Here is a 27,895-nt window from a genome sequence, read left to right as displayed (position 1 = left end):
TACCAGTGCCTTCAGGCTCGTGCCTCCGCAGGACGCCATCTCCATCCTTTTCCAAGCTGCCCCCTCCCCCTCCATTACCTACTTGCGTACCATCGAGACATTAGCCGCCCAATAGTACCCAGAGAGGTTGGGCATCGCCAGCCCCCCTCTATCCCTGCCCCGCTCCAAAAAGACCCTCGGAGTCCCATGCGCCCAAATAAATCCCAGAATGCTGCTGTTCACCCTCCTAAAAAAGGCCCTCGGAACGAAAATGGGGAGGCACTGAAACAAAAACAAAAACCTCGGGAGCACCGTCATTTTAACGGACTGTACTCTACCCGCCAACGACAATGGCAGCATGTCCCACCTTTTAAATTCCTCCTCCATCTGCTCCACCAACCTAGTAAAATTGAGCTTGTGCAGAGTCCCCCAGCTCCTAGCCACCTGAACTCCCAGGTACCTAAAACTCCTCACTGCCCTCTTTAGCGGGAGCCTACCAATCCCCTCCTCCTGATCTTCCGGGTGCACGACAAACAGCTCACTCTTGCCCAGGTTCAATTTATATCCCGAGAAACTCCCGAACTCAGCAAGAATCTCCATCACCTCCGGCATTCCCCCCACCGGGTCTGCTACATACAACAGCAAGTCATCCGCATACAGTGACACTCGGTGCTCATCCCCCCCCCCCCCCTCGCACCAAACCCCTCCACCTCCTCGACTCCCTGAGAGCCATGGCAAGAGGCTCTATTGCCAGCGCAAAAAGCAAGGGGGACAGGGGGCACCCCTGCCTCGTCCCACGGTGGAGCCTGAAGTACTCTGACCTCCTCCCATTTTTCGCTACACTCGCCATCGGGGCCTCGTACAGCAACCTCACCCATTTAATAAACCCCACCCCAAACCCGAACCTCTCTAACACCTCCCACAAATACCCCCACTCAACCCTGTCAACGGCCTTCTCCGCATCCAATGCCACCACAATCTCCGCCTCTCCTTCTGCTGCCAGCATCATTATCACATTTAGCAGTCTTTGCACGTTAGTGTGAGCCACATCTATAATATGACCTTGTTGAAGAAATTGTCAACTGCTCGTTTTTTTTGTACTGAAACACTGATGTTTGGTGATCATTGATGACATCACAAATTGTGCTTCATTCTATTATGTGCAATTTCAGAGGATGTTATTCATAGCCAAAGAGAAAATGCTGGAAAATCTCAGCAGGTCTCACAGCATCTGTAGGGAGAGAAAAGAACTAATGTTTCGAGTCCAGATGACCCTTTGGCAAAGGTGTCATTCATAGGCCTGTGGTAACCAGGCAAGACCATTATCCTGACGGTTTGAGTGTCCTTATTGTCATTAATATGGTTGAATCCTCTTCCTTCCAGGAGATAACATGCTGACGGCTCTGAATGTTGCCAGGAATTGTGGAATGATAGATTTGAGGGACAGAGTTATTTTTGCTAATGCCTCCCCACCCTCCCGTGATAACCCTGCTTGTGTGAAGTTCCTGCCTTCAGAGCCGTCATCCGCCCAGCAGAATGGAACAGAGGTAGGTATTTATATTTGCATAGAACCGGTTTATATAATTAAGCTTCTATATATATATAATTATGCTAAATTATTAACTATGTTATAAAATTATTGTGGCAGCACCAGCGGATCTGGACTACACAGCCTGAATCAAAGGATTTATTTGTTGAAACAAGTCGGCCATTATTTTGTTACTGTGTATCTGAGGTGAAGTGTCAGGCTAATAGAATAGAAGAGGTACCATTGGCTTTAAGAACCTGTACTGAGGAAGGGTCAACTATGGAACGTATATTCCTCCATGTTGAACACCACTTGGACAAAACGCTAAAGGGTGGAAAGACCTCATAATGTACTCTGGTTCAAGGACTTCAGTGTCCATCACCAAGAGTGACTTGGTAGCACCACCACAGACTGAGCTGGCCACGTCCTAAAGGGCATAGCTTCTAGATCGAGTGTGCGGCCGGTGTTGAGGGAACCAACAAGGGGCATAAACACCCTTGAATTCATCCTCGCCAACCTGCTTGCTGCAGATGAACCATGACAATATCAGTAGGAATGACCACCATATATTCCTGGCAAAGACAAACTCTCATCTTCACCTTGAGAATACCCTCCACCATGCTGTGTGGCACTACCACTGAACTAAATGGAATAGATTTTAATCACATCTAGCAACCCAAGACTGGGCAACCATGAAGTGCTGTGGGCAGCAGAATTGTACCCAACCACAATCTGTAAACTAATGGCCTGGCATATTCTCCACTCTACCATTACCGCCAAGCCAGGGGATCAACCCTCGTTCAATGAACCGTGCAGGAGGCCATGCCAGGAGCAGCACCGGGCATACCTGAAACAGGTGTCAACCCGGTGAAGCTACAACACAGGACTATTTGCATGGCAAACAGCATAAGCAGCAAATAATAGACACAGCTAAGTGATTCCTCGACCAATGGATCAGATCTGAGCTCTGCAGCCTTGCTGTGAATGGTGGTGGACAATTAAAACAACTCACAGCAGAAGGAAGCTCCCTAAACATCCCTGTTCTCGATGATGGAGCCCAGCATATTGATGCAAAAGATGAGGCTGAAGTATTTGGGACAATCTTCAGCCAAATGTGCCAAGTGGATGAACCATCTCGGCCTCCTCTGGAGGTCCCCAGCATCACAGATGCCAGTCTTTAGCCTAGCCAATTCAATTCACTCCCATGTGAAACGGCTGAAGACAGTATATAATGCAAGGGCACCGACAATATTCAGGCAATAGTTCTGGAGACTTGTTCCCCAGAACTTGTTAAACCCATTGCCAAGCTGCTTCAGTACAGCTACAACACTGGCATTTACCTAGCAATGTGGAAAGTTGCCCAGGTATATCCTACACTGAAAAGCAGGACAAATCCAAACTGGCCAATTACCACCCCATCAGTCCACTTTCGATTATCAATAAAATGATGGAAAGGGTCACCAACAGTGCTCTCAAGCGGCACTTGCCTAGCAATAACCTGCTCACTGACCCTCTGGTCAAAGGCCTGGAATTCTGTGGTGAGTAACTCACCAAAACCTGTTCACCATCTACAAGGTACCAGCCAGGAGTGTGATAGAATACTTTATAATAATAATCATCTTTTTTACAATGATCTTTATTATCACAAGTAGGCTTACATTAACACTGCAATGAAGTTACTGTAAAAAGCCCCTCGTCGCCACATTCCTGCACCTGTTCTGGTACTCAGAGGGAGAATTCAGAATGTCCAAATTACCTAACAGGCACGTCTTTCAGGACTTATGGGAGGAAACTGGAGCTCCCGGAGGAAACCCATGCAGACACGGGGAGAACATGCAGACTCCACACAGCCAGTGACCCAAGCCGGGAATCGAACCTGGGACCCTGGCGCTGTGAAGCAACAGTACTAACCACTGTGCTTGCTACCGTGCCCCATACCTTGCCTGGAGGAGTACAACTCCAACAACACTCGAGAATCCTGGCACCATCCAGGACGAAACAGCCCGCTTGATTGGTGGTGCTTCCACCAACGACACACGGTAGCAGCAGTGTGTACCATCTACAAGATGCACGGCAGGAACTCGCTAAGGTTCCTTGCAGCACCTTCCAAACCCATGACCACTACCATCTAGAAGTACAATAGAACATAGAACAGTACAGCACAGAACAGGCCCTTCGGCCCTCAATGTTGTGCCGAGCCATGATCACCCTACTCAAACCCACGTATCCACCCTATACCCGTAACCCAACAACCCCCCCTTAACCATGACGCCAGATATATTGGAATACTGTCACCTGGAAGTTCCATTCTGACTTGTAAATATATCACCATTCCTTCACTGTCGCTGGGTCAAAATCCTGGACTCCCCAGCACTGTAGCTATATTGCATGGACAGTAGTTGTTCAAGAAGACAGTTCACCACCATCCTCTCGAAGGTAATTAGGGATGGAAAATAAATGCTGGCCTAGTCAGTGATTCCCACATCCCATTCATGAATGAAACAACATGAGAAATAGGACCAGGGACTGATCATTTGGCTCCTTGAACCTGCTCTGCCATTCAACAAGATCATGGCTATTCTGACATGGCATTAACTCCACATTCCCCAGGGCAGCACGGTGGCCTAGTGGTTAGCACAACCGCCTCACGGCGCTGAGGTCCCAGGTTTGATCCCGGCTCTGGGTCACTGTCCGTGTGGAGTTTGCACATTCTCCCCGTGTCTGCGTGGGTTTCGCCCCCACAACCCAAAAATGTGCAGAGTAGGTGGATTGGACACGCTAAATTGCCCCTAAATTGGAAAAAATAATTGGGTAATCTAAATTTTTTTTTAAAACTCCACATTCCTGTCGGCCCCCATAATTTATCACTCTTGTGTAGATTAAAGATCTATTAAACTCAGCCGTGAATATAATCAATGACCCGCTTCCACGGCTTCCACAGAATTTCAAAGACAAAATTCCTCATTTCCCTCTTCAAAAGGAGACCCCTTTTTTTTTCCAACTTGTACCCCTTCGAGGTAGACTCCTCCACAAAAGTAAACATCCTCTCAGCATTTAACCTGTCAAGATCCCATGGACTATTTTATGTTTCAATAAAATCATATGTTATTCCTCTAAACTTGAGTGAGTATCGGCTCAACCTTTCCACGCAAGACTTTATTTAGCCTTGTGAATCTTCTCTGGATGGGTTGCCTTGGAAGATGAAGTTTACCATAGCTTTTGAGATCCTGGGAAAAAAAACTGTTTAAGAGTAGGAATGACAGTGACGGGTCTCGAATTAAACATGCACGATGCACTGAAAAGGAAGGGCACATAATTAGGAGAAATTTCTTCACAACAGAGTTGGGAACCTTTAGAATTCTCTGCCCCAGAGGGTTGTGGATGCTCCATCATTGCCTATGTTTAAGGCTGCAATAAACAAATATCTGGTGTCTAGGGAATGCCGGGATATGGGAAGTAGATGGCAAAGTCCCATACTGGCTTACCCGAACAGGTGCCGGAATGTGGAGCTTTTCACAGTCACTTCATACTTTTGACAATAAAAGATTATTATTATTATAAGTGGGGTTGAAGCCCAATATCATTCTTGAGCAAGCTTGATGGACCAGGATGGTCTATTCCTGCTCCTATCTTCATAGAATCCCTACATTGCAGAAGGAGGCCATTCGGCCCATCGCGTCTGCATCGGCCCTTGGGAAGAGCATCCTACCTAGGTCCAATCCCCTGCTCTATCCCTGTAATCCAGTAACTGCACCTAACCGTTGGGCACTAAGGCGCAATATATCAAGGCCAATCCAGCTAACCTGCATATCTTTAGACTGGGAGGAGATCAGAGCACCCGGAGGAAACCCACGCAGACATGGGGGGAAAAAGTGCATCCTCCACACAGACAGTCACCTGAAGCTGGGATTGAACCCAGGTCCCTGGCGCTGTGAGGCAGCAGTGCTAACCACAGTGCCACCGTTCTCTTGTGTCCTTGTGTATACTAGGGACTAAATGGTGGAAATAAGGTGAGAGCTGAGATGTTTGTGTGGGGTGGTGGGGGGGTGATGGCTTATTTGCACGTGGCTGGTTTGTAGTATGGACTTGGCCTGTGACGTTTTGATCGATTGTCATATGAATTGTTCCAGCAGCAACAGCCTGGAAACCACTCTTTGGAGCAGTCTTGCTATCACTTTGCATTAAATGGAAAGTCTTTCGCAGTGGTTTACGACTATTTCCCAGATCTGCTACAAAAGGTGAGAAGTTTGATTTTCACTGTGCATTAACTGTAAATTTGGAAGGAAGACTGCATGTTGTTTAATACTCTGTCCTCCGGTTGATATCTGAAACACTAATGCTAATAAGAGAGGCCCAGAGTCTCGTAGTACTGAGGAGTGCAGAACTAACAGGGTGGTGTGGCAGAGAACTTTGTAATACTGAGGAATGTACATAAAACTGGGTTTGTTTGGGGATACAATACTGTTTAAATGGGAGAGGTGCAGTGTCTCTGAACCCTGTTGATTCAGTTAAGTACCTTTCAGTGTTACAAAGTCTGTGAAATTGAGGAGTACGGAGTCCAATGCTGAAGGTACAACTTGTATATTATCATAAGGCTCCTTGTGTGAAATCCAGTTAGAGTACTAACTGGAATATGAGAAAAGTCTGTATAATAATGGATTAATGTGGATATTTTTAATCTGCTTTATTTATTCATGCTTTTCAGATCCTGATTCGAGGCACTGTTTATGCTCGAATGGCTCCTCATCAGAAGACGCAGCTGGTGGAGACCTTACAGAAATTGGAGTAAGTTCACAATTGAATGGTTAAATGGAGTTGGAAAACAAGAGATGTGGCTCCAGCATTTTGCAGTGAAGTGCATATAATGTAATCACAAAATACTTTAATGTTTTGAGTTGAGATATATGGTGAGGTTGAGGGTCATGCCAGGAGCAGGCACTCATTGGTAGGCTATTAATAGCTGGTTACAGAACCTAAATGGTCAAGGCCAAGAACAAGGTCACCCACCTGTTGTTTTGACCAAAGGTAATGCAGGGACTAGGGAACACACATCAGATATTCCCCAGGAGACATTGGGCTGGATTCTCCATTTGGGAGACTAAGTCCCCACGGTGGTGTGAAACCGGTGATGTTTTGTGCCAGGAAAACGGGCGCAAAACGACCACCAATTCCCTGCTCCGGAGTGGGGGGGCTGCTAACAGGGAGGCAGCATAGAGCCCCCGGCTCTAGCTGCCGAAACAGCCTGCAGAATTGCCAGGTCCTTGGCCGTGCTTCATGGCCGCGCCATGCTTCATGGCGGACTCGGCCTGCGGACCCAGACCACAAAAATAGTACCCCCCTTCGGCCGCTCGCGTGCCCCGGACCATACCCCCACAGTGCCCCCAGCCCCGAATGAAGACTCCAGCCTCAGCTATGTACAGAAATAAGTATTTTTAGGTGGAATGAAGGTTTCCACATTTGATTATTTCTTTAGTGTGGTACAACCGCAAGTAGCCCACTGTATAATATGTGGTGTGTGTTACTAGTAACTCCGTTAACAACGATGGGCTGTTTCTAGGAGGTTAAATTCCAAGCATTAGATATAAAACTCCAGATACATCTTGTGCTTTTGTGTTTAAGAATCAGACTGCAGTGGGGTTTTGTGTATTGCTCGATGATATTGCAAAGTCCTGTTTAATGTTCACCCTGTTTCTCCAGCTACTCTGTGGGAATGTGCGGAGATGGAGCCAATGATTGTGGCGCTCTGAAAGCTGCTGATGCTGGAATCTCCCTCTCGGAGGCTGAGGCGTCGGTGGCATCCCCATTCACCTCAAAAATAGACAACATTGAGTGTGTACCAATGGTGATTCGGTGAGTTCTTGGCTTACTCTGATGTAGTTTTTTTTGAGAGGCCATTATGTTTTTTAAAAATATATTTTTATTCAGTTTTTTTATATTAAGTTTAAATACAAACAATAACAATAATAGCAATAAACTCCCTTCCCCTCCCTTTTCAATAATAAACAACAAATTTCTCCCACCCCTTCTCCTCGTATTTTCCTTTAACAGGTAACGGTGATCAACTCTTTAAAGTGTAAAATGAACGGCTGCCATTGACAGTAAAATTTGTCAATTGAGCCCTTTGTGGTATATTTAACCTTCCCAAGATATAAAAATTCCATTAAATTTTCAAGCCATAATGAGGCATTGGGTGGAGAAGATGATTTCCATTCTATTAATATCCGGCCATGAGTATTCAGTGAGGCGAATGCTAGAACATCAGCTCCTGCCCTTGTCTGCTACTCTGGTAGATCTGAAATCCCAAATAAGGCAGGTATTCGGTTTAATTTGTAGAATGACCGACATGGTGCTGAATAAGGAGACACAAAACTCCATGAGTTTAGGACATGTCCAGAACATGTGTAAGTGATAGGCAGGGCCAATTTTACACCGTTCACAATTTTACTCATTTTGGATTTAGTTAAGTGGGCTCTATGTACAACCTTTAATTGCAATAATCCTCATCTAGCACATGATGATGTTGAATTTATCCTTTGTGGAATTTCAGACCAAATCCGATATAGCTCGGATCCCAGTTCCTCTTCCCATTTGGCTTTTATTCTGTAAGGATGTAGCTTCCTCTGCAATAAGTTTCCTGTAAATTCAGACTTATTTCCTTCCTTCCCCGTTAATGATGGAATTCTTTCCAATAATAAGGCGGGTGGTCTTACCGGAAAAGATGAAAATATATTTTTTGTGAATTCATGTTCCTGCAAATATTCAACTTTGTCTGTTTGTGAAATCCCAAATGTCATTACTAATGCTTCAAAATTTGTGAATCGGTTCCCCACAAAGGAATCTTTCATTACAGTAATCCCTTTTTTCTCTCAACTTTGTAATTTACTGACAAGTTTCATCGATTTAAACATATGATTTGGATACATTGGCATCAGATTTGATACCTCACTAATTTAAAGTGTTGGCGACTCTGTCTTTTTAATATGCATGCTACTACTGGATTTTTAGAATATTTGCCAGGAGAAAAGGGTACGGCAGCGGTTACCATTGCCCGTAATCCTGACTCTACAGGAGCCCAACTCCATCCGTACCCACACCTCCTTTCAATGTATCATACCATCTTAGCACCTTTTCAGTGTTTGCTGCCAATAATAATACAAAAAGATCCGGTTGTGCTAAGGCTCCTGACTGTTGATCCTTCTGGAGAACTGTTTTTCGGATCCTTGCTACTTTTCCGGCCCAAATGAATGTCAAAATCAGACTCTTATTCCCAGAAAAAGAATTTGGGTAAAAATATCGATAAGCACTGAAATAGAAATAGAAAACAAGGCAGGATATTCATTTTTACTGATTGGATTCTGCCTGCCAAGGACAGAGGGAGATTATTCCATCTTTGTAAATCCGCTTTAACCGTACTTACTAAACTTGTAAAATTCAGTATCGAAAATGGGAACTTATCAGACAAAATGGCAACACCCCTAAATTCACTGCTATCTTGCTGAATGACAGGGAAACATTCAGGATATAAAATAAATTTGGGAAAAATGAGAGAGTCCCACATCGTTTCAGTAGTGTCATGATATCATCTATTGTGGGGATAGGGTCTGTTACATGTGAAAAAAGATCACTAGTGAAGAGGGATAGTTTATGTTATTATCCCTTACTATCTACTTGACAATCTCAAAGCAATCTCAGTTCAATTGCTAATGCAAATAGGGAGGGGGGGATCGAGCACCCCTGTCTCGTTCCCCTTTGTAACTGAAAATATTTAGAGTTCGTATTGTTTATGCGAACACTATAGCCACTTATGTAGTAACCAACCCCACTATAAGTTAAGGTCCTATTCCAAACTGTTCCAATACTGCCAATACTACCTCACGGTAGCATGGTGGTTAGCATCAATGCTTCACAGCTCCAGGGTCCCAGGTTCGATTCCCGGCTGGGTCACTGTCTGTGTGGAGTCTGCACGTCCTCCCCGTGTGTGCGTGGGTTTCCTCCGGGTGCTCCGGTTTCCTCCCACAGTCCAAAGATGTGCGGGTTAGGTGGATTGGCCATGCTAAATTGCCCGTAGTGTAAGGTTAATGGGGGGATTGTTGGGTTACGGGTATACGGGTTACGTGGGTTTAAGTAGGGTGATCATTGCTCGGCACAACATCGAGGGCCGAAGGGCCTGTTCTGTGCTGTACTGTTCTATGTTCTATGTTCTATCTTGTCAAAGGCTTTTTCAGCATCTAATGTCACAATCATATCCTGTTCTTTTCCTTCTGTTGGGGACAGTATCACATTTGATAGTTTTCTCACATTAGATGACAAGTATCTATTACAAACCCGTTTGGTCTTCCTCAATGATCTGTGGGAGACATCTCTCTAACCTAAATGCAGGTATCTCTGCCAGGATTTGGCAACTACGTTTAATAATGATATCGGGCGATATGACCCACATTCTAATGGATCTTTTTCTTTCTTTAATAAAAATAAGATTGATGCTTGCATCATTATTTCTGGAAAAAATCTTTTTACAACTGAATCTTCAAACATTTCTATTAGCAGTGGAATTAATCTATCGGCAAATTATTTATAAAATTCTACTGGGAAAATATCTGGCCCCGGTGCTTTCCAGTCTGCATCTGCCCTATTGCTGTTCTAACTTGATTTCAAATGGTATCTCCATTCTTTCTCGATCCTCCTCCTTTATTTTAGAAAAAAACAATTCCTGTAGAAAATTATGCATATCTGGTTCCTCGACAGGTAGTTCCGATCTATAAAGCTTCTTATAAAAAGCTTCAAATGCTCCATTGATTTTTGTCCGGTGTTGAGACTAAACTACCTTCAGATTCTCGAATCTGTGTTATCTCCTGGAGAGGTAGCTTGTTGCCTTAGTTGACCTGATAAAAGACGGCTAGCCTTGCCCCCATATTTGTATATTATCCTTTTAATAATAACAATCACTTATTGTCACAAGTAGGCTTCAATGAAATTACTGTGAAAAGCTCGTCGCCACATTCCGGCGCCTTTTGGGGGAGGCCGGTACAGGAATTGATCCAGCGTTGCTGACCTTGTTCTGCATTACAAGCCGGCTATTTAGTCCACTGTGCTAAACCAGCCCCGGAGCGTCATAACTGTTGTGTTGCTTTATCGTAGAAAGTAAATTAAACTGCATTTGTAGTGTTTTTCTTATAGCCATAAATCTCTGGTGTTGCATTTCTTGAGTATTTACCATCTATCTCCAGAATGTCACCCATTAAGTACTGGAGCTCCTCTCTTATTTCCTTGTCTCACTGTGCCTTAAATGAAATTGCTTTCCCTCTCATCACTGCTGTTAAAGCTTCCCAGAGTTCTGAAGGTGATACGTCACCATTTTTATTGAATCCCACGTATTCATCAACTACCCGGGTAATTTTTACACAAAATCCTGGATCAGCTAATAATTCTACATCTAAAGTCCAAGTTGATTGTTGAGCTGGACTTATCTCAAATACCACATCTACCAGGTGTGGAGCGTAGTCTGATATTACTTTGATGTGGAGTTGCCGGCGTTGGACTGGGGTGAGCACAGTAAGAAGTCTTACAACACCAGGTTAAAGTCCAACAGTTTTGTTTCAAATCATTAGCTTTCGGAGCACTGCTCCTAGATGTGGAATTCCTCAGATCCACCTGAGGAAGGAGCAGTGCTCTGAAAGCTAGTGATTTGAAGCAAACCTGTTGGACTTTAACCTGGTGTTGTAAGACTTCTTACTGATATTACTATAGCAGGGTATTCAGCATTTTTCACTCATGGTAACAAAAGCTCTCCCGAATATAAAAAAGACTGTGCGTGAATACACGTTCTGTACCGGAGAGAAAAAGGAGAATTCCTTACTCTCAGGCAGTAGAAATCGTCATGGATCTGTTCCCCCTCATCTCTTCCATAAATGCTGTCTTCGAAAGGACCAGTGATTTTGGATTGGATCGGTCTAATTTTGGATTTAGAACATAATTCATATTTCCTCCTATTATTAGCTGATGTGTATGTATATCAGGTATCATAGCAAGCATCTTCTTGATAAACTCTACGTCATCCCAATTTGGGGCAAAACGTTCACTAAAACTACCAACTTGCCTTCTAATGGTCCAGTAACTATGATACATCTGTCCCCGTTGGTCTATTATTACCATATCCATATGGAACTGAATCTTTTTATTAATAAGTATTGCCAGTCCTCAGTGTCAAAGCCTCAGTGAAATAATCTGATAAACCCAACTCTTCTGACGTCTAATTTGGTCTCTTACGCCTCTTACGCCGAGGTGTGTCTCCTGCAACAGCACCATATCATCCCTTAAATTTTTTAGGTGAGGGAAAACTCTTGCATGTTTAACTGGGCATTCCAAACCTCTTCCATTCGTTGCAACTAATTGAATTGGTGGTTTTTCACCCCTCCTCAATTCAGCCATTTATACCGTAAGGGCTCATCCTTTTTGTCCACCAAATTTCCGAAAGTGGAGCATATCTTAAATGTTTCATTATTCTGTTTTGTAAGTGGAATAGTTTATTGATCATTGTCAGCACTTTATCCCCCCCATATATCTTTTGTCCCTTTATCCCAAAAATCTATTCCCTATTAAACTAACCCTAACCCTAACCCCAAACCCCATTCCCATAACATTCAAACCTTCTAGGCTATAAAAAGCTGTACAGGTTACCTAAGCCACAGCTTTCCCCCCCTATCTCGCTCCAGTATACTAGCCATTTTAAATAAGCTAGTATGGTAGCTTCCCTGCCAGAGTCTGTTTTATCTGAATAAGTAACAAAGAACAAAACTAGAAATTATTCAACATTCTTATTCCCTTCCACTTAAAATATCCTCTTTTAAAAAAAAAAGACAAAAGGGAGCAAAAAACCTCCACATTAACCAATAGTCATTTCAAATTTAATTAATTGTATGGTTAAAAAAAAACACGGAGAGAAAAACCTCCACATTGACCAACAATCATTTCAAATGTAATTAATTCTACAAAAAAAGGGGGAAAAGGAAAAATGAATATATAAAGAAAAATATTAAACATTTATAACAACAACATCTTAACACAGGCACATCTCAACCACAAATTAAGTCTCGTATAAGTCATCTTGGTTTAGTCCAATACCTTCAGTTTCTATAAATGCTTTCCCCGATGTTTCAAAAAACTATTTTGGGTATTGTATGTAACCCTCAATTTTGCCGGGTATACATACCAAACTGCAATCCACTGCGATAAAGAGACTGCTTTGTTGCCAATTCCGCAACGGCGTCTTGATAAATACGAATATTGGTACCTTCCCATCGCACCCCTCGATTTTCTTTTGCCCATTTTAGGAATCAATCTTTAGATTGGAAGCTAGAAAACATATTATCACAGCATATGGTAGTTCATTCTTTCATAGATTTGCTTGAAGTGACCAATGGGCGCGATCAAGTACAATAGAGGGTCCTTGTTTCTCCTCTCCTATTAATTGATTATTAATTTCTTCAGCATCTCCTTGAAATATTTAGTCGGTCTTGAACACTATTCCTTCCTCGACCTTCCTTAGGTTATTCTGTCTTAATCTATTTTCTAGGTCATTAACCTTTTAGGCCTTTGTTTTGCTCTTCCATTTATCGTAATTCAGTATTATTAATGCTATTATGTTGATTCTTAGAATTATCACCAATTTTACAAGCTACAATCAAAAACAAGGGCCAGCACAATGGGTGAGGACTGGTGCCACTAAATACTGTTACCATACTCTATTTGTGCCAGTATGTGAATCACCTGCACAATAACTCATTCTCAGACCGTAGCAGCAGAGTCTGTGTTTTCTCAGATTGGATAGGTTTCTCTGTTCAGTCCCTTGGTGCCAGTTCCAGTGTAAAACAAGATCTTCCTCCGTTCCTTGCAGGGAAGGTCGAGCCTCTCTCATCACATCTTTTGGAGTTTTCAAATACATGGCCATGTACAGTATGATCCAGTTTGTTACCGTGCTCATCATGTACTCAGTAAGTATATATACTAATGGATATACGTATCAGTCATCGAATATGCTAGACATTGAATAATTTTGTCTGGCTTATTTCCTGGCGAGCAAATTAGCTACAGTGAGAATTAGAAAGAGGCTGGTTGGTACAGTGCTTGATTGGTGCTGGGCCCTGAAGCAGCGGAAGATGCGAATTTGCTGCCAGGATCATCCACCTGATCATAGTTCATAGAATTTACAGTGCAGAAGGAGGCCATTCGGCCCATCGAGTCTGCACCGGCTCTTGGAAAGAGCACCCTACCCAAGGTCAACACTTCCACGCTATCCCCATAACCCAGTAATCCCACCCAACACTAAGGGCAATTTTTGGACACTAAGGGCAATTTATCATGGCCAATCCACCTAACCTGCACATCTTTGGACTGTGGGAGGAAACCGGAGCACCCGGAGGAAACCCACGCACACACGGGGAGGATGTGCAGACTCCGCACAGACAGTGACCCAAGCCGGAATCGAACCTGGGACCCTGGAGCTGTGAAGCAATTGTGCTATCCACAATGCTACCGTGCCGCCCAAATGGCTGTTCTATTTGTGACAGCAAATTGGGCAGCTCCAATATACCTGCAGCTAGTTAAAGAACAGCACTGACCCAGGGTTACAGGAGATTCTCCAGTCATTTTGCCTGCTGGGAGATTTTGGTGGTTTGGGGAAACTGCAAAGAAGAAGAGTAAAAATAAGGAAACCCCCTCCTTCTGAATCATTTCACCATCTCCTTTTGAAGACATTGATGCACCCTGCGATCCTTTTCCATACATGCCAGGTGTTGCCCTACTGACCATTCTTCCAGGTTTGAGCCTACCCTCCCCTGACATCTACCACACCTGACTACTTCCAGCCAATGTAGAATCTCAGCTGCTGATCCAACAGGACCAGGATACTGATTTTATTTTTGAAGCTTTTTTTGAAGAAAGATATTATGTTATTATGTTGCCTCAGTGTATCACGTGGTTTCACTTGTGGCTATTATTCTAATTAAGTTATACTTTTTGTTTTAAGGTTTAAAATTTTTTATTAAATGCAGATCAATTCTGACTTGGGCGATTGGCAGTTCCTGTACTTTGACCTGATTATCACTACGACTGTAGCCGTCCTTATGGGTCGAACGGGGCCCGCAAAGGAACTTGTGGCACAACGACCTGCGGGGAGCCTGATCAGCATTTCGGTCCTGGGCAGCCTGCTGCTGCAGACCGTATTGGTTATACTGATTCAGAGCCTCACCTATACAGTCACTACCACTCAAAGCTGGTACGTATGCCACCGTTGTCACCAGATTTACAGCTACCCTCTAGAAAAAGGAAAGAAGTTGCATGTAAAATGTACTAAATACTGAGCCATAAGGATAGTTCTGTATTTGTCTAGCTTGATGTTGACTTGAATGATTCATCTTGGATGGCTGGTAGAGGTATTCTATGGTTAGCGAGAGGATAATTATGTGCGATTTTTGCTCCTGATCAGTATCTGTTGGAGGTTGTGTGCGAGAGTCAAATGAAGGCAAATCACTCACGCCACCTTTAAAAGGCAGAGACAGGACGTACGGACATCGACAGTTAGAGACCTTTACACCGACGGTATACAACACTGGACGAACCGACGGAGAGTTTTCTACTAATTCAGATATTCAGATACCTGCAGCTTGAAAACTTCCTACAGAAGGAGACAAGGACATACCCGTGGCCACCGCAACAGACACTATTCGAAGAAGTTCTGGACGTAGACATTTTAGACAGAGGGACTGTAATTACATGGACAGACGACTGATCGAGAGGGCTGACGCTGAACTGGACGCATTGAGAAGGAAATGGGAGGAAGACCTGGGGTTTGAAATAGGGTCAGGACTCTGGAGCGAAGCATTACATAGGGTTAACTCCACCTCCACATGCGCTAGACTGAACCGAGCGCAACTAAAAATGGTACATAGAGCCCACTTGACCAGAACCCGAATGAATAGGTTCTTCCCGGAGGTGGAGGACAGATGTGAACGGTGCCAAGGAGGCCCGGCCAACCACGCCCACATGTCCGTCTTGCCCCAGACTTGCTGGGTACTGGACTTTTTCGAGGCAATGTCCAAAGTGGTGGGTATGAGGGTGAAACTATGCCCGAAAGAGGGGGGGGGACACGAGAAAGTGTAGCCAAATCCAGCGAGAGAAAAAGGGGGCAGCGGGGGGGGGGGGGGGGGGGGGGGGGGGGGGGACAATGGCGGAGAAACAGAAGGGAGAAAAGAAAGGGGAACACTAACGGGGTAGAAAACACAGGAATAGACAACAGCCACAACAAATACAGCAAGATGAAAGGTGGACAAAAGAACAGGAAGAAGGAAAGGTCCAAGGTCGAAGCTCATGCAAATAAATAAAAAACTGACCGGAATGTAAATAGCATTAGGGGCACCCTCTGGTGTCACCACCTTGTAAAAAAAAAATACTCATCTTGTGTATATTTGTATTTATACCATGTATAACAAAACCCAATAAAAACATTTTTTTATTTTTTAAAAAAATATGGGCAAGGACAGATTTACCTGTGACTTTCGGAGGTTTGCCCGCATTCACTGTTTAGACTCCTGCACCAGCAATCAGTGTTAGATTATTCCAGTGGATGGGGGGAAGAGAGAAGATAGGAAACATGAAGGGGTCCCAACGGGGGGGGGGGGGGGGGGGGGGGGGGGGGGGGGGGGGATGAGAGAGAACCTCACATTGGCTCAATTTTATGAATTTTCCTGTTGTTGGATGCACCATTGTGCGAAAACTTTAGCATGCCTGTTCGGAAATTGTCCCGTCTATCTATACGAGCAGCTGGTCAATCTTCTGCGGTGAAAAAAACATGAATTTGTCAAAGTGTTCTGGTCATATCAAAACAAAAAAGAGAATTGAGAAGTAAAACATGAATTTTTTTCTACAACTGGACACCAGATGAGGTCACCTAACTAAGGCTTGGCCGCTGGCATTCCTGCTCTGGTGTTTGGTTTCCACCTCCCCTCAGCAGCAGTTGTCACTGTGCAACAGCAGTCAGGCTGAATTAAAATAGTTCAGATATAACCACGGATTCACCCTTTGTGGCTTTTGTGTTGTAAAGTGGCCTAATGTTATAGCGGATTGCATTGCACTGTCCCTATCAACAGTTTTATAGATGTTTTTGTGTTTATCTGAAGGTTTGTTCCTGGAAATGTCAGTTCTTCCAACAATGGACTCCCGAACTACGAAAACACTGCTTTATTCTGTGTGTCTGGGTTCCAGTACCTCATCCTGGCAACAGTACTTTCCCAGGGACAACCCTTCCGCAAACCACTTTATTCCAATGGTATAAGTATTGGAGCTACATATGGTTTGTAAAGGATGTGATAAAAGCATTGTGTATTTAACATTTTGCTGTTTTATTATTATCTCCCTATGCACCATAATATTATCTGAAAGACCAGGTAATTGATTTGTTCGCTTGGCTGATGGCACCTTCTGCTAGAAAATGTGTAAGAACAGCTTGAAGCTGCCAGTTTCTCTACCTTGGAGATGCCTGACATTATGAAATTCAGGAATATTAAGAGACATAAACATCAGCTGTTTCAGTACAGCTGCAACACTGACATCTACTGACACGTGGAACAATGACCTGGTGACTGAAAAGGACAAATATCCAAGTCCTCTACTTAAAGCTGCTGCAATATAATTATTATATTTGCTTAACTGCACCAGCCATACAAATGTGAGCTACAAGAGTTCTGTGGCAAGTAACTCGCCTCCTGACTCCTCAAAGCCTGTCTGCCATCTTCAAGGCACAAGTCAAGACTGTGATGAAATATTCTCCACTTGCCTGCATGAGTGCAGCTCCAACAACACTCGAGAAGCTCAACACATTCTGACACAAAGCAGCCCGATTAATTAGCATGCCACTCACCAAATTAAACATTCATTTCCTCCAACACCGATGCTCGCTGACAGACGTGCGGACTATCTACAAGATGCACTGCAGCAACTTGCCAAGCCATCTTCCAAAGCAGCGACCTAGGACGACAAGGGTAGCGGGTGCATGGGAGCACCACCACCTGCAAGTTCCCCTCCAAGCCATGCACCATCCTGGCTTGGAACTATATCCCCATTCCTTCACTGTTGCTGGGTCTCTATCCTGGAACTCCCTCCCTAACAGCACAGTGGATATACCCCTCAGGTGGACAGCAGCTGAAGTTCCAGGCGGCGGCTCACCACCACGTGCTTCAGGAAAATTAGAGATGGGCGTCCGATGCTGGCTGAGCCAGTAACACCCACATCCCGTGAACGAAATTTGAAAAATCATTCCGGCTACTGTGACTGAGGAAATGGGTTTGGGCCCCTTTGGCCCCAATGATCCCTTTGGCCCACCGAACTTGTTAAAAAAAAAGGCTGGGACCGTATAAAAAATATGCTGCCGCACTGCGCATGCGTGCCCGATCATTGATGCGAATGCGCATGGTTGTGCGCATGCGCACTGATGATCGTGCACGCATATGTAGTGCGGGCGAGTTTTTTTTTATATGTTCGTGGCCATTTTCAAGGCCGCAGCAGCCGGCATCGTTAAAAGCCGGCTGTTACGCGCGGATTTGCACGATCAGGAGCGCCCCGACGGATGGCTCCGTGACCCACCCGCGGGTCGCGCCCCCGAGTTTGACAATGCCTGCTTTATAGTGTTATTACATTGTTTGCTACATTAAAAGAAATGTTTGACTGACCTCTGCATTTTTCCTTCAGTGCTGTTCCTGATTGCATTGATTCTGCTCTACACTCTAATGGTATTTCTGACGTTTTCCCCACTTCAATTCATCCGCACGATTCTACAGCTGATGCACATCACTGATCTGAAGTTTCAATTTTTGTTGTTGGGATTCGCAGCATTGCACTTTGTCACTGCTCTTCTATTTGAGGTAAGAAACAGCTTTAAAGAACATTGTTAACATTTAACTCTTAACCTGCTCAGTTAACCACCCTAGACGGAGTGAGAAATCCATACCCTCCTAGATAAACAGGAACTCCATAAATGAACAACCAGCAGGAAGGGGCATGAGGTCCTGCAGCAGGAGTTCAGGGAGCTAGGCAGAAAGTCAAGGGTTGTAATCTCGGGATTACTCCCTGTGCCACGTACCACTGAGGCTAGAAATAGGAAGATAGAGCAGCTACACAGCTGGTGTAGGAGGGAGGGTTTCAGTTATCTGGACCACTGGGAGCTCTTCCAGGGCAGGTGTGACCTCTATAAGGACGGGTTGCATCAAAACTGAAGAGGCATAAATATCCGGGCCGCGCGGTTTGCTAGTGTCACACGGGAGGGTTTAAACAAGTACGGCAGGGGGGATGGGTACCGGAGCAATGGGTCAGAAGGTGAAAAAATTGAGGGAGAACTTGGAAATAGGGACAGTATGGCTCTGAGAAAGAGCAGACAGAGATGTTGCTGACAACGGCGGGACTGGTGGCCTGAAGTGCATATGTTTTAATGCAAGAAGTATAGCCGGTAAGGCAGATGAATTTAGAGCTTGGATTAGTACTTGGAACTATGATGTTGTTGCCATTACAGAGACCTGGTGGAGGAAAGGACAGGATTGGCAGCTAAACGTTCCAGGATTTAGATGTTTCAGGTGGGATAGAGGGGGATGTAAAAGGGGTGGAGTAGTTGCGCTACTGGTTAGGGAGAATATCACAACTGTACTGAGGGAGGACACCTCAGAGGGCAGCGAGGCTATCTGGGTAGAGATAAGGAATAAGAAGGGTGCAGTCACAATGTTGGGGGTTTACTACAGGCCTCCCAACAGCCAGCGGGAGATAGAGGAGCAGATAGATAGACAGATTTTGGGAAGGAGTAAAAGTAATCGGGTTGTTGTGATGGGAGACTTTAACTTCCCCAATATTGACTGGGACTCACTTAGTGCCAGGGTCTTGGATGTGGCAGAGTTTGTAAGAAGCATCCAGGAGGGCTTCTTAAAACAATATGTAGATATTCCAACTAGGGAAGGGGCTGTACTGGACCTGGTATTGGGAAATGAGCCCGGCCAGGTGGTAGAAGTTTTGGTAGGGGAGCATTTCGGGAACAGTGACCATAATTCAATAAGTTTTAAAGTGCTGGTGGACAAGGATAAGAGTGGTCAGAGGGTGAAATGAGCTAAATTGGGGGAAGGCTAATTATAACAATATTAGGCGGGAACTGAAGAACCTAGATTGGGGGCGGATGTTTGAGGGTAAATCAACATCTGACATGTGGGAGGCTTTCAAATGTCAGTTGAAAGGAATTCAGGACTGGCATGTTCCTATGAGGAAGAAGGATAAATATGGCAAATTTTGGGAACCTTGGATAATGAGAGATATTGTAGGCCTCGTTAAAAAGAAAAGGGAAGCATTTGTCAGGGCTAGAAGGCTGAGAACAGATGAAGCCTGTGTGGAATATAAGGAAAGTCGGAAGGAAGCAAGGAGTCAGGAGGGCTAAAAGGGGTCACGAAAAGTCATTGGCAAATAGAGTTAAGGAAAATCCCACGGCTTTTTACACGTACATAAAAAGCAAGAGGGTAGCCAGGGAAAGGGTTGGCCCACTGAAAGGCAGGGGAGAGAATCTATGTGTGGAGCCAGAGGAAATGGGCGAGGTACTAAATGAATACTTTGCATCAGTATTCACCAGAGAGAAGGAATTGGTGGATGTTGAATCTGGAGAAGGGTGTGTAGATAGCCTGCGTCACATTGATATCCAAAAAGACAAGGTGTTGGGCGTCTTGAAAAATATTAAGGTGGATAAGTCCCCAGGGCCTGATGAGATCTACCCCAGAATACTGAAGGCAAGAGAGGAAATTGCTGTGGCCTTGACAGAAACCTTTGGGTCCTCACTGTCTTCAGGTGATGTCCTGGAGGACTGGAGAATAGCCAATGTTGTTCCTTTGTTTAAGAAGGATAGCAAGGATATTCCAGGGAACTACAGGCCGATGAGCCTTACATCAGTGGTAGGGAAATTACTGGAGAGAATTCTTCCAGACAGGATCTACTCCCATTTGGAAGCAAGTGGACGTATTAGAGAGAGGCAACGGTTTTATGAAGGGGAGGTTGTGTCTCACTAACTTGATAGAGCTTTTCGAGGAGGTCACAAAGATGGTTGATGCAGGTAGGGCAGTGGATGTTGTTGTCTGTATGAACTTAAGTAAGGCCTTTGACAAGGTCCCTCATGGCAGACTGGTACTAAAGGTGAAGTCACACGGGATCAGAGGTGAGCTGGCAAGATGGATACAAAACTGGCTAGGTCATAGAAGGCAGAGAGTAGCAATGGAAGGGTGCTTTTCTGATTGGAGGGTTGTGACTAGTGGTGTTCCGCAAGGACCTTTGCTGTGCGTAGTATATATAAATGATTTGGAGGAAAATGTAACTGGTCTGATTAGTAAGTTTGTGTACGACACAAAGGTTGGTGGAATTGCGGATAGCGCTGAGGACTATCAGAGGATACAGCAGAATTTAGATAGTTTGGAGACTTGGGCGGAGAGATGGCAGATGGGGTTTACTCCGGGCAAATGTGAGGTAATGCATTTTGGTAGGTCTAATAGAGGTAGGGAATATACAGTAAATGATAGAACCCTCAAGAGTATTGACAATCAGGGAGATCTAGGTGTACAGGTCCACAGGTCACTGAAAGGGGCAACACAGATGAAGAAGGTAGTCAATAAGGCATGCTTGCTTTCATTGGCCGGGGCATTGAGTATAAAAATTAGCAAGTCATGTCGCAGCTGTGTAGAACCTTAGTTAGGCCACACTTGGAGTATAGTGTTCAATTCTAGTTGCCACACTACCAGAAGGATGTGGAGGCTTTAGAGATGGTGCAGAAGAGATTTACCAGGATGTTGCCTGGTATGGAAGGCATTAGCTATGAGGAGAGGTTGAATAAACTTTGTTCTCACTGGAACTAAGAAGGTTGAGGGGCGACCTGATAGAGGTCTACAAAATTATGAGGGGCATAGACAGAATGGATAGTCAGAGACTTTATCCCAGGGTCGAGGGTTCAATTACTAGGGGGCATAGGTTTAAGGTGCGAGGGGCAAGGATTAGAGGAGATAGATGTATGAGGCAAGATTTGTACACGGAGGGTAGTGGGTGCTTTGAACTCGCTGCCGGAGGAGGTGGTGAAGGCAGGGACGATAGTGACGTTTAAGGGGCATCTTGACAAATACATGAATAGGATGGGAATAGAGGGATACGGACCCCGGAATAGGATGGGAATAGAGGGATACGGACCCCGGAAATGTAGAAGATTTTAGTTCAGACAGGCAGCATGATCGGCGCAGGGTTGGAGGGCCGAAGGGCCTGTTCCTGTGCTGTACTTTTCTTTGTTCTTTGTTCCTCTCCATTCTTCAGCAAAGCATGTCAGTGATAAAAGCTTTCTCCAATCTGCATAAAAGGGATATCTGAAGATCCCAGAGAATTCAAGTGTTTTTTACTTTTAACCTTTAAATCTCTAAGTTTCTAGGTAGTTAAAAACGTGTCCAATCCCCCCTCCCATGTTGAGCTCCCTGGTGACAGAGAGGGTAAACCAATGCCCAACTTTCTGTGGTGTAGCAACTGCCATCCTGAATCGGCTGCTGATTTCTCTTTATCTGGAGGTGTCTGGGCTTGGTATACCCACTTCTCCACTGACGTAGGCCAAATTCAGGGACTTGAGGCATCAGTGACATGGTGGAACTCTTTCCCTAACAGCACTGTGGGTGTACCTACGCCACCAGGACTACAGCGGTTCAAGAAGGCAGCTCACCACCACTTTCTGAAGGTCAATTAGGGATGCGCAATAAATGCAGACTTAGCCAGCAACACCCACATCTTGGAAATGACTTTAAAAACACAATCAGTATACTGAATCTCTTATAGTTAGTATGCCTTACATCCAAATGTCAGGAAATGTAGCAAACTGCACCACCTGGTGGTATGGTGCGCAGCATTTACTAATTAGGTTACCAAATGCACAGTGTGTGGCACTGTTGCTTCACAGCTCCAGGGTCCCAGTTTTGATTCCCGCTTGGGTCATTGTGTGGAGTCTGCACATTCTCCATGTCTGCGTGGGTTTCCTCCGGGGGCTCTGGTTTTCTCCCACAAATCCCGAAAGACGTGCTGTTAGGTAATTTGGATGTTCTGAATTCTCCCTCTGTGTACAAGCGCTGGAACGTGGCGACTATGGGCTTTTCACAGTAACTTCATTGCAGTGTTATATGTATAAATTAGCTGGCCGTTGGAGTTGGTTAATGGATTAATGCAGATTAGAAGCCAAAGATAAATAAGAATCTTTAATTATGGATCTGTTTGTTATTGGCATTTAACTATGACCTTATTTGTTTTTTTCAGATAGCTATAGACAGCGGCTTACTAAACCAGTGCGTACGGCCCTTCTGCAAGAAAAAACATTCCAAAAAACTGTTCAAAAGACTCGAGAAAGAACTTTGCTGCAATTTCACATGGCCTCCTCTCAATGAAGTTATATATGCTGAATCAGGGCGGGTTGTCCACTTTGAATAATGCATTCCACAGAAACAGGCAGAGGGAACAGGCTCAGATTTTAACAAGGAAAACATTACCTGTATTTCACCAAGGATGTTTAAAATGTATGAATTTCTGCACAAAATGGCGTAAAAACAACATGCAGCTGGAAACGAATCAAACTTGTGACCCCCCCCCCCCCCCATAAAGTCTGGAAGGAAAAATGTCTGGTGGCTCATGAGTGGATCAGGCCAGAATTTTCCCTCTGATTACTATCTCCTCTATTGGATAGGCGTGTCCGGGCAATCTGAAAACTTAGGACAAACTCCAGTTTTTTTGGCATTGTGGCAAGTACTCCATTTTTTAAAAACAGGCAATGGTTTCCCCATATTGTGGGAAGCTGGGTTCTGAAGTTTGTCTCTAGAAACTGTTATGTCATTATTTATTTATGCACTACAATTTGCAAAGATTTTAACCAAAAAGTGGTGGGAAAATACAGGTTCGGGTCAAAATATTGTGTCGGAGTGGGTGGGCACTCAAAATCATTCCCTTTCTTGCAAAATTTGGCAAGCTGCATTATTAGATCCAGGTGAGCTCACTCCCATCAATTTGGATATTGTTTTGTTAAACTGATAGATGAAGAGTGAAAGTTGTGTTTTCTTGCGTTAAAAAAATATTCCTCCAACCCATATTTATTTTAATCTTAAGTGAAGACCTAAGTAGAGATTCAGTTCTACTGACGCTTGTAGCCCACATGTATCTAATTAGTGTCCATTTTCACTTCACCGAGATGGTGTATGTGGGGCCAGGATGAACGTGCTTCCTCAGTTTAGCCTGATCATACTCTCTGCTGAGTACTTTGCAATAAATTATAACGTTAGTTCATTTCTACCCACTTTTGCCACCCCCATTTGTACCATCAGACCAAAGATTGGGTGTGTTTATTACATGAATGATTTATGCCTACTGTACAAAGACACACCCAGCTAGTTAACTCTGCAAGCAGCAGCTTGGTCCTTGCTGGAGTAGGGATTAAATTATAAAATGATTGAAGTGATGAATACTGACTCAATTATGTTTAATCTGAGATTACTGCATTCTCATACAAGTGAGACTAGGTCAATTGAATCTCTAGATTGTTGGCATTTTACAGAAACTAGGAGAATTTTCAACAAAAATGTAATCGTGATTCCAGAAAACAAGTTGTAATTGATTTAACTCTGTGACCTGGAATATGTTCTAGCATGTGGAGTGGATGAGGTTCAGTTAGCCTTGATCATCTTCATTGGATTCCTATCTCACCATAATGTGTTACATTTACCGTGGGGAAAAATGATCACTATCCAGCATCACTGACATGACTTCAGTACAAAGGAAAATCTGGAAGATCATGGTCTCCAAAAATAACCTTGCAATTTAAACATGGCGTATTTTATCTGTCAAGGGATAACGGTGTCAACCATCCTATTACTTCGGAGGGTAGTTTTGCAACGCTGATAGGGCAAGATGACCGAATCTCTCTTGGCTGCTTTTATGTAAATAGTATCCCAATTTCAGACTCTCTCTTTTATTGGAGAACAATCCTGATCCACTCCCCTTGCTACATTTAACCAGTCTTAATACATGTAGAATATTTTTTGACTTGTACAAAAACTGATTTTATATTAGTTTTTATAGGGGGGGGGGGGGGAAACTATGTACAATTTACAGGATTTTTCTAAGTGCTGTTACATTTTGTGCCACTTTTTACAAAGAGCATTCCTGCTATGCAAATGCTTTATCCAACTGTACAGTATAGATATATATAAGATTTTATTTCTGTGCCTCAACTATGTCATTGAGAATCAAATCTGTCCAGCAACCCTCATTAGGATTTTCTGACCCATTTTCACAGATACTTCATTCCAGTGTTAATGTAAGCCTACTTGTGACACTAATAAAGATTATAATTGCTATGCATTAGAAGTTAATACATCTCAACCTGGACTGCAAATCTGTGGTCTCCATCTTCCCAGCTCTAACCTAATCTGCACTAAATTTCATTGTATTTGACAGTGAAACTCCCACCTCTCCCTCCTTCAAAAGAAACCCCCTTATTCTTGGAACAAGCTTCGGTCACCCATTTTAATATCACCTTTGTTACACATCTAATATGCCATTAAAGCACCATGGGATACTTTTCTTAATTAAAGATGTAAATTTCAGTTGAGTTCAAGAACAAAAGATGGGGTTTCTGTACTTGACTGTTTTATTAAAGAAAATACAGGTAACAAGCTGAATTACTTGGCAAAATTATTTATTTTGTCTTCCATACATGAAACAACCACTTGAACTCGTACAATAGATATATCCAGATATGCACAACTATGCAGCTGCAGCCTTGGATTTATACACTGTCATCATTTTCTTAATCTCAGCAATCGCTAGACCTGGATTTAGACCCTGAAAGGTAAAAGAATCAAATTACTTAATTCAAATTGACAGCCATCGATGAAAGGCATTGCACACATTGGAGACATTAAAGTTGGTGGCAAAGGAACAAGCTTGCCTTAAACTCAAGTGTTCATTCACTTCAAACCTTGTCTTCTGTCTTTTCTCCACCACCACCAGTCTCTCTCTCCCCTCCCATCATCTGACAGATTAGCGATCAACTAACTGTCTATCTGGAGGCTTGCTCCCTCCTGTTAATATTCAAGGTGGCCCCTTCCAACCCTGAGATATCTGCACTTGTACAATTCTGGCCTCTTTCCAATTATTTTCAACCATTAGCAGCCCCATCCTCAGCTGCCCATGTCCTAACCCATCATCTCCATTAAGACACTCTGCAAAGCTTACCTCTTCTAACTAAGCTTTCAGACACTTGTTCTGATATCCATGTGGCTCAATGTAAATTTTTTATTTGACAATGCTCCTGTGAAGTATCTTGTAAATGCAAGTAGCTGTTTTACTATTCAGTTCAACTATTCCAGGAAGTTGTTTCTAAGAATAATTATTCCTTCCATAAGTCCTTGACATTTGCAGTGAGATCTGGTCTTCCAAAATACCAGGCTTCTTGTAGTTGCATGAACACTTAGATATAGAGAAATACAGCACAGAACAGGCCCTTCGGCCCACAATGTTGTGCCGAACTTTTGTCCTAGGTTAATCATAGAATTTTGGACACTAAGGGCAATTTATCATGGCCAATCCACCCAACCTGCACATCTCTGGACTGTGGGAGGAAACCAGAAACCCACGCACACACGGAGAGGATATGCAGACTCCACACAGACAGTGACCCAAGTCGAAATCGAACTTGGGACCCTGGAGCTGTGAAGCAATTGTGCTATCCACAATGCTACCGTGCTGCCCTTAAGAAGAAATTAATCTACACTCCATTATTCTCCCCTAATCCATGTACCTATCCAATAGCCGCTTGAAGGTCCCCAACGTTTCTGACTCAACTACTTCCACAGGCAGTGCATTCCATGCCCCCACTACTCTCTGGGTAAAGAACCTACCTCTGACATCCCCCCTATATTTTCCACCATTTACCTTAAATTTATGTCCCCTTGTAATGGTTTGTTCCACCCAGGGAAAAAGTCTCTGACTGTCTACTCTATCTATTCCCCTGATCATCTTATAAACCTCTATCAAGTTGCCCCTCATCCTTCTCCGTTCTAATGAGAAAAGGCCTAGCACCCTCAACCTTTCCTCGTATGACCTACTCTCCATTCCAGGCAACATCCTGGTAAATCTCCTTTGCACCTTTTCCAAAGCTTCCACATCCTTCCTAAAATGAGGTGACCAGAACTGCACACAGTACTCCAAATGTGGCCTGACCAAGGTTTTGTACAGCTGCATCATCACCTCACGGCTCTTAAATTCAATCCCTCTGCTAATGAACGCTAGCACACCATAGGCCTTCTTCACAGCTCTATACACTTGAGTGGCAACTTTCAAAGATCTATGAACATAGACCCCAAGATCTCTCTGCTCCTCTACATTGCCAAGAACCCTACCGTTAACCCTGTAATTCCGCATTCATATTTGTCCTTCCAAAATGGACAACCTCACACTTGCCAGGGTTAAACTCCATCTGCCACTTCTCAGCCCAGCTCTGCATTCTATCTATGTCTCTTTGAAGCCGACAACAGCCCTCCTCACTATCCACAACTCCACCAATCTTCGTATCATCTGCAAATTTACTGACCCTCCCTCATCCAAGTCGTTAATGAAAATCACAAACAGCAGAGGACCCAGAACTGATCCCTGCGGTACGCCACTGGTAACTGGGCTCCAGGCTGAATATTTGCCATCCAACACCACTCTCGGTCTTCTATCGGTTAGCCAGTTCATTATCCAACTGGCCAAATTTCCCATGCCTCCTTACTTTCTGCATAAGCCTACCATGGGGATCCTTATCAAATGCCTTACTAAAATCCATGTACACTACATCCACTGCTTTACCTTCATCCACATGCTTGGTCACCTAAGGCAAGACCTACCCCTCACAAATCCGTGCTGACTATCCCTAATCAAGCAGTGTCTTTCCAGATGCTCAGAAATCCTATCCCTCAGTACCCTTTCCATTACTTTGCCTACCACCGAAGTAAGACTAACTGGCCTGTAATTCCCAGCGTTATCCCTATTCCCTTTTTTGAACAGGGGCACGACATTTGCCACTCTCCAATCCTCTGGTACCACCGCTGTTGACAGCGAGGACGAAAAGATCATTGCCAACGGCTCTGCAATTTCATTTCTTGCTTCCCATAGAATCCTTGGATATATCCCGTCAGGCCCGAGGGACTAGTCTTTCCTCAAGTTTTTCAAAATGCCCAACACATCTTCCTTCCTAACAAGTATCTCCTCGAGCTTACCAGTCTGTTTCACACTGTCCTCTCCAACAATATGGCCCCTCTCGTTAGTAAATACTGA

The 27,895-nt window shown here is 44.0% G+C and overlaps 2 protein-coding genes across 5 annotated transcripts in view; one reads left to right on the top strand and one right to left on the bottom strand.

Moving 5' to 3' along the window:
• Positions 1-24,937, top strand: part of atp13a2 (ATPase cation transporting 13A2) — a 144,739-nt gene extending 119,802 nt beyond the window's left edge. For 3 of the 4 annotated variants that reach the window (XM_038773145.1, XM_038773149.1, XM_038773146.1), the window contains 9 exons: positions 1,363-1,526; positions 5,638-5,745; positions 6,213-6,292; positions 7,205-7,357; positions 13,401-13,497; positions 14,557-14,780; positions 16,681-16,829; positions 18,248-18,420; positions 22,847-24,937. In XM_038773145.1, coding sequence (XP_038629073.1) covers positions 1,363-1,526; positions 5,638-5,745; positions 6,213-6,292; positions 7,205-7,357; positions 13,401-13,497; positions 14,557-14,780; positions 16,681-16,829; positions 18,248-18,420; positions 22,847-23,017 — 1,319 coding nt within the window. In that variant the 3' untranslated portion in view covers positions 23,018-24,937. The remainder of the gene's footprint in view (positions 1-1,362; positions 1,527-5,637; positions 5,746-6,212; positions 6,293-7,204; positions 7,358-13,400; positions 13,498-14,556; positions 14,781-16,680; positions 16,830-18,247; positions 18,421-22,846) is intronic. The other variant, XM_038773148.1, reaches the window with a different exon arrangement.
• Positions 24,938-25,257: 320 nt separating this feature from the next.
• The window catches only part of sdhb (succinate dehydrogenase complex, subunit B, iron sulfur (Ip)), a 37,714-nt gene continuing 35,076 nt past the window's right edge, over positions 25,258-27,895 (bottom strand). The window contains exon 8 of the mRNA XM_038773150.1: positions 25,258-25,420. Within this exon, the coding sequence (XP_038629078.1) occupies positions 25,343-25,420 (78 nt within the window). The 3' untranslated portion in view covers positions 25,258-25,342. The remainder of the gene's footprint in view (positions 25,421-27,895) is intronic.

This window comes from Scyliorhinus canicula, chromosome 16 (genome assembly GCF_902713615.1).
Source record: "Scyliorhinus canicula chromosome 16, sScyCan1.1, whole genome shotgun sequence".
Classification (NCBI taxonomy): Eukaryota; Metazoa; Chordata; class Chondrichthyes; order Carcharhiniformes; family Scyliorhinidae; genus Scyliorhinus; species Scyliorhinus canicula.
This window is presented reverse-complemented; position numbering and strand designations above follow the sequence as displayed.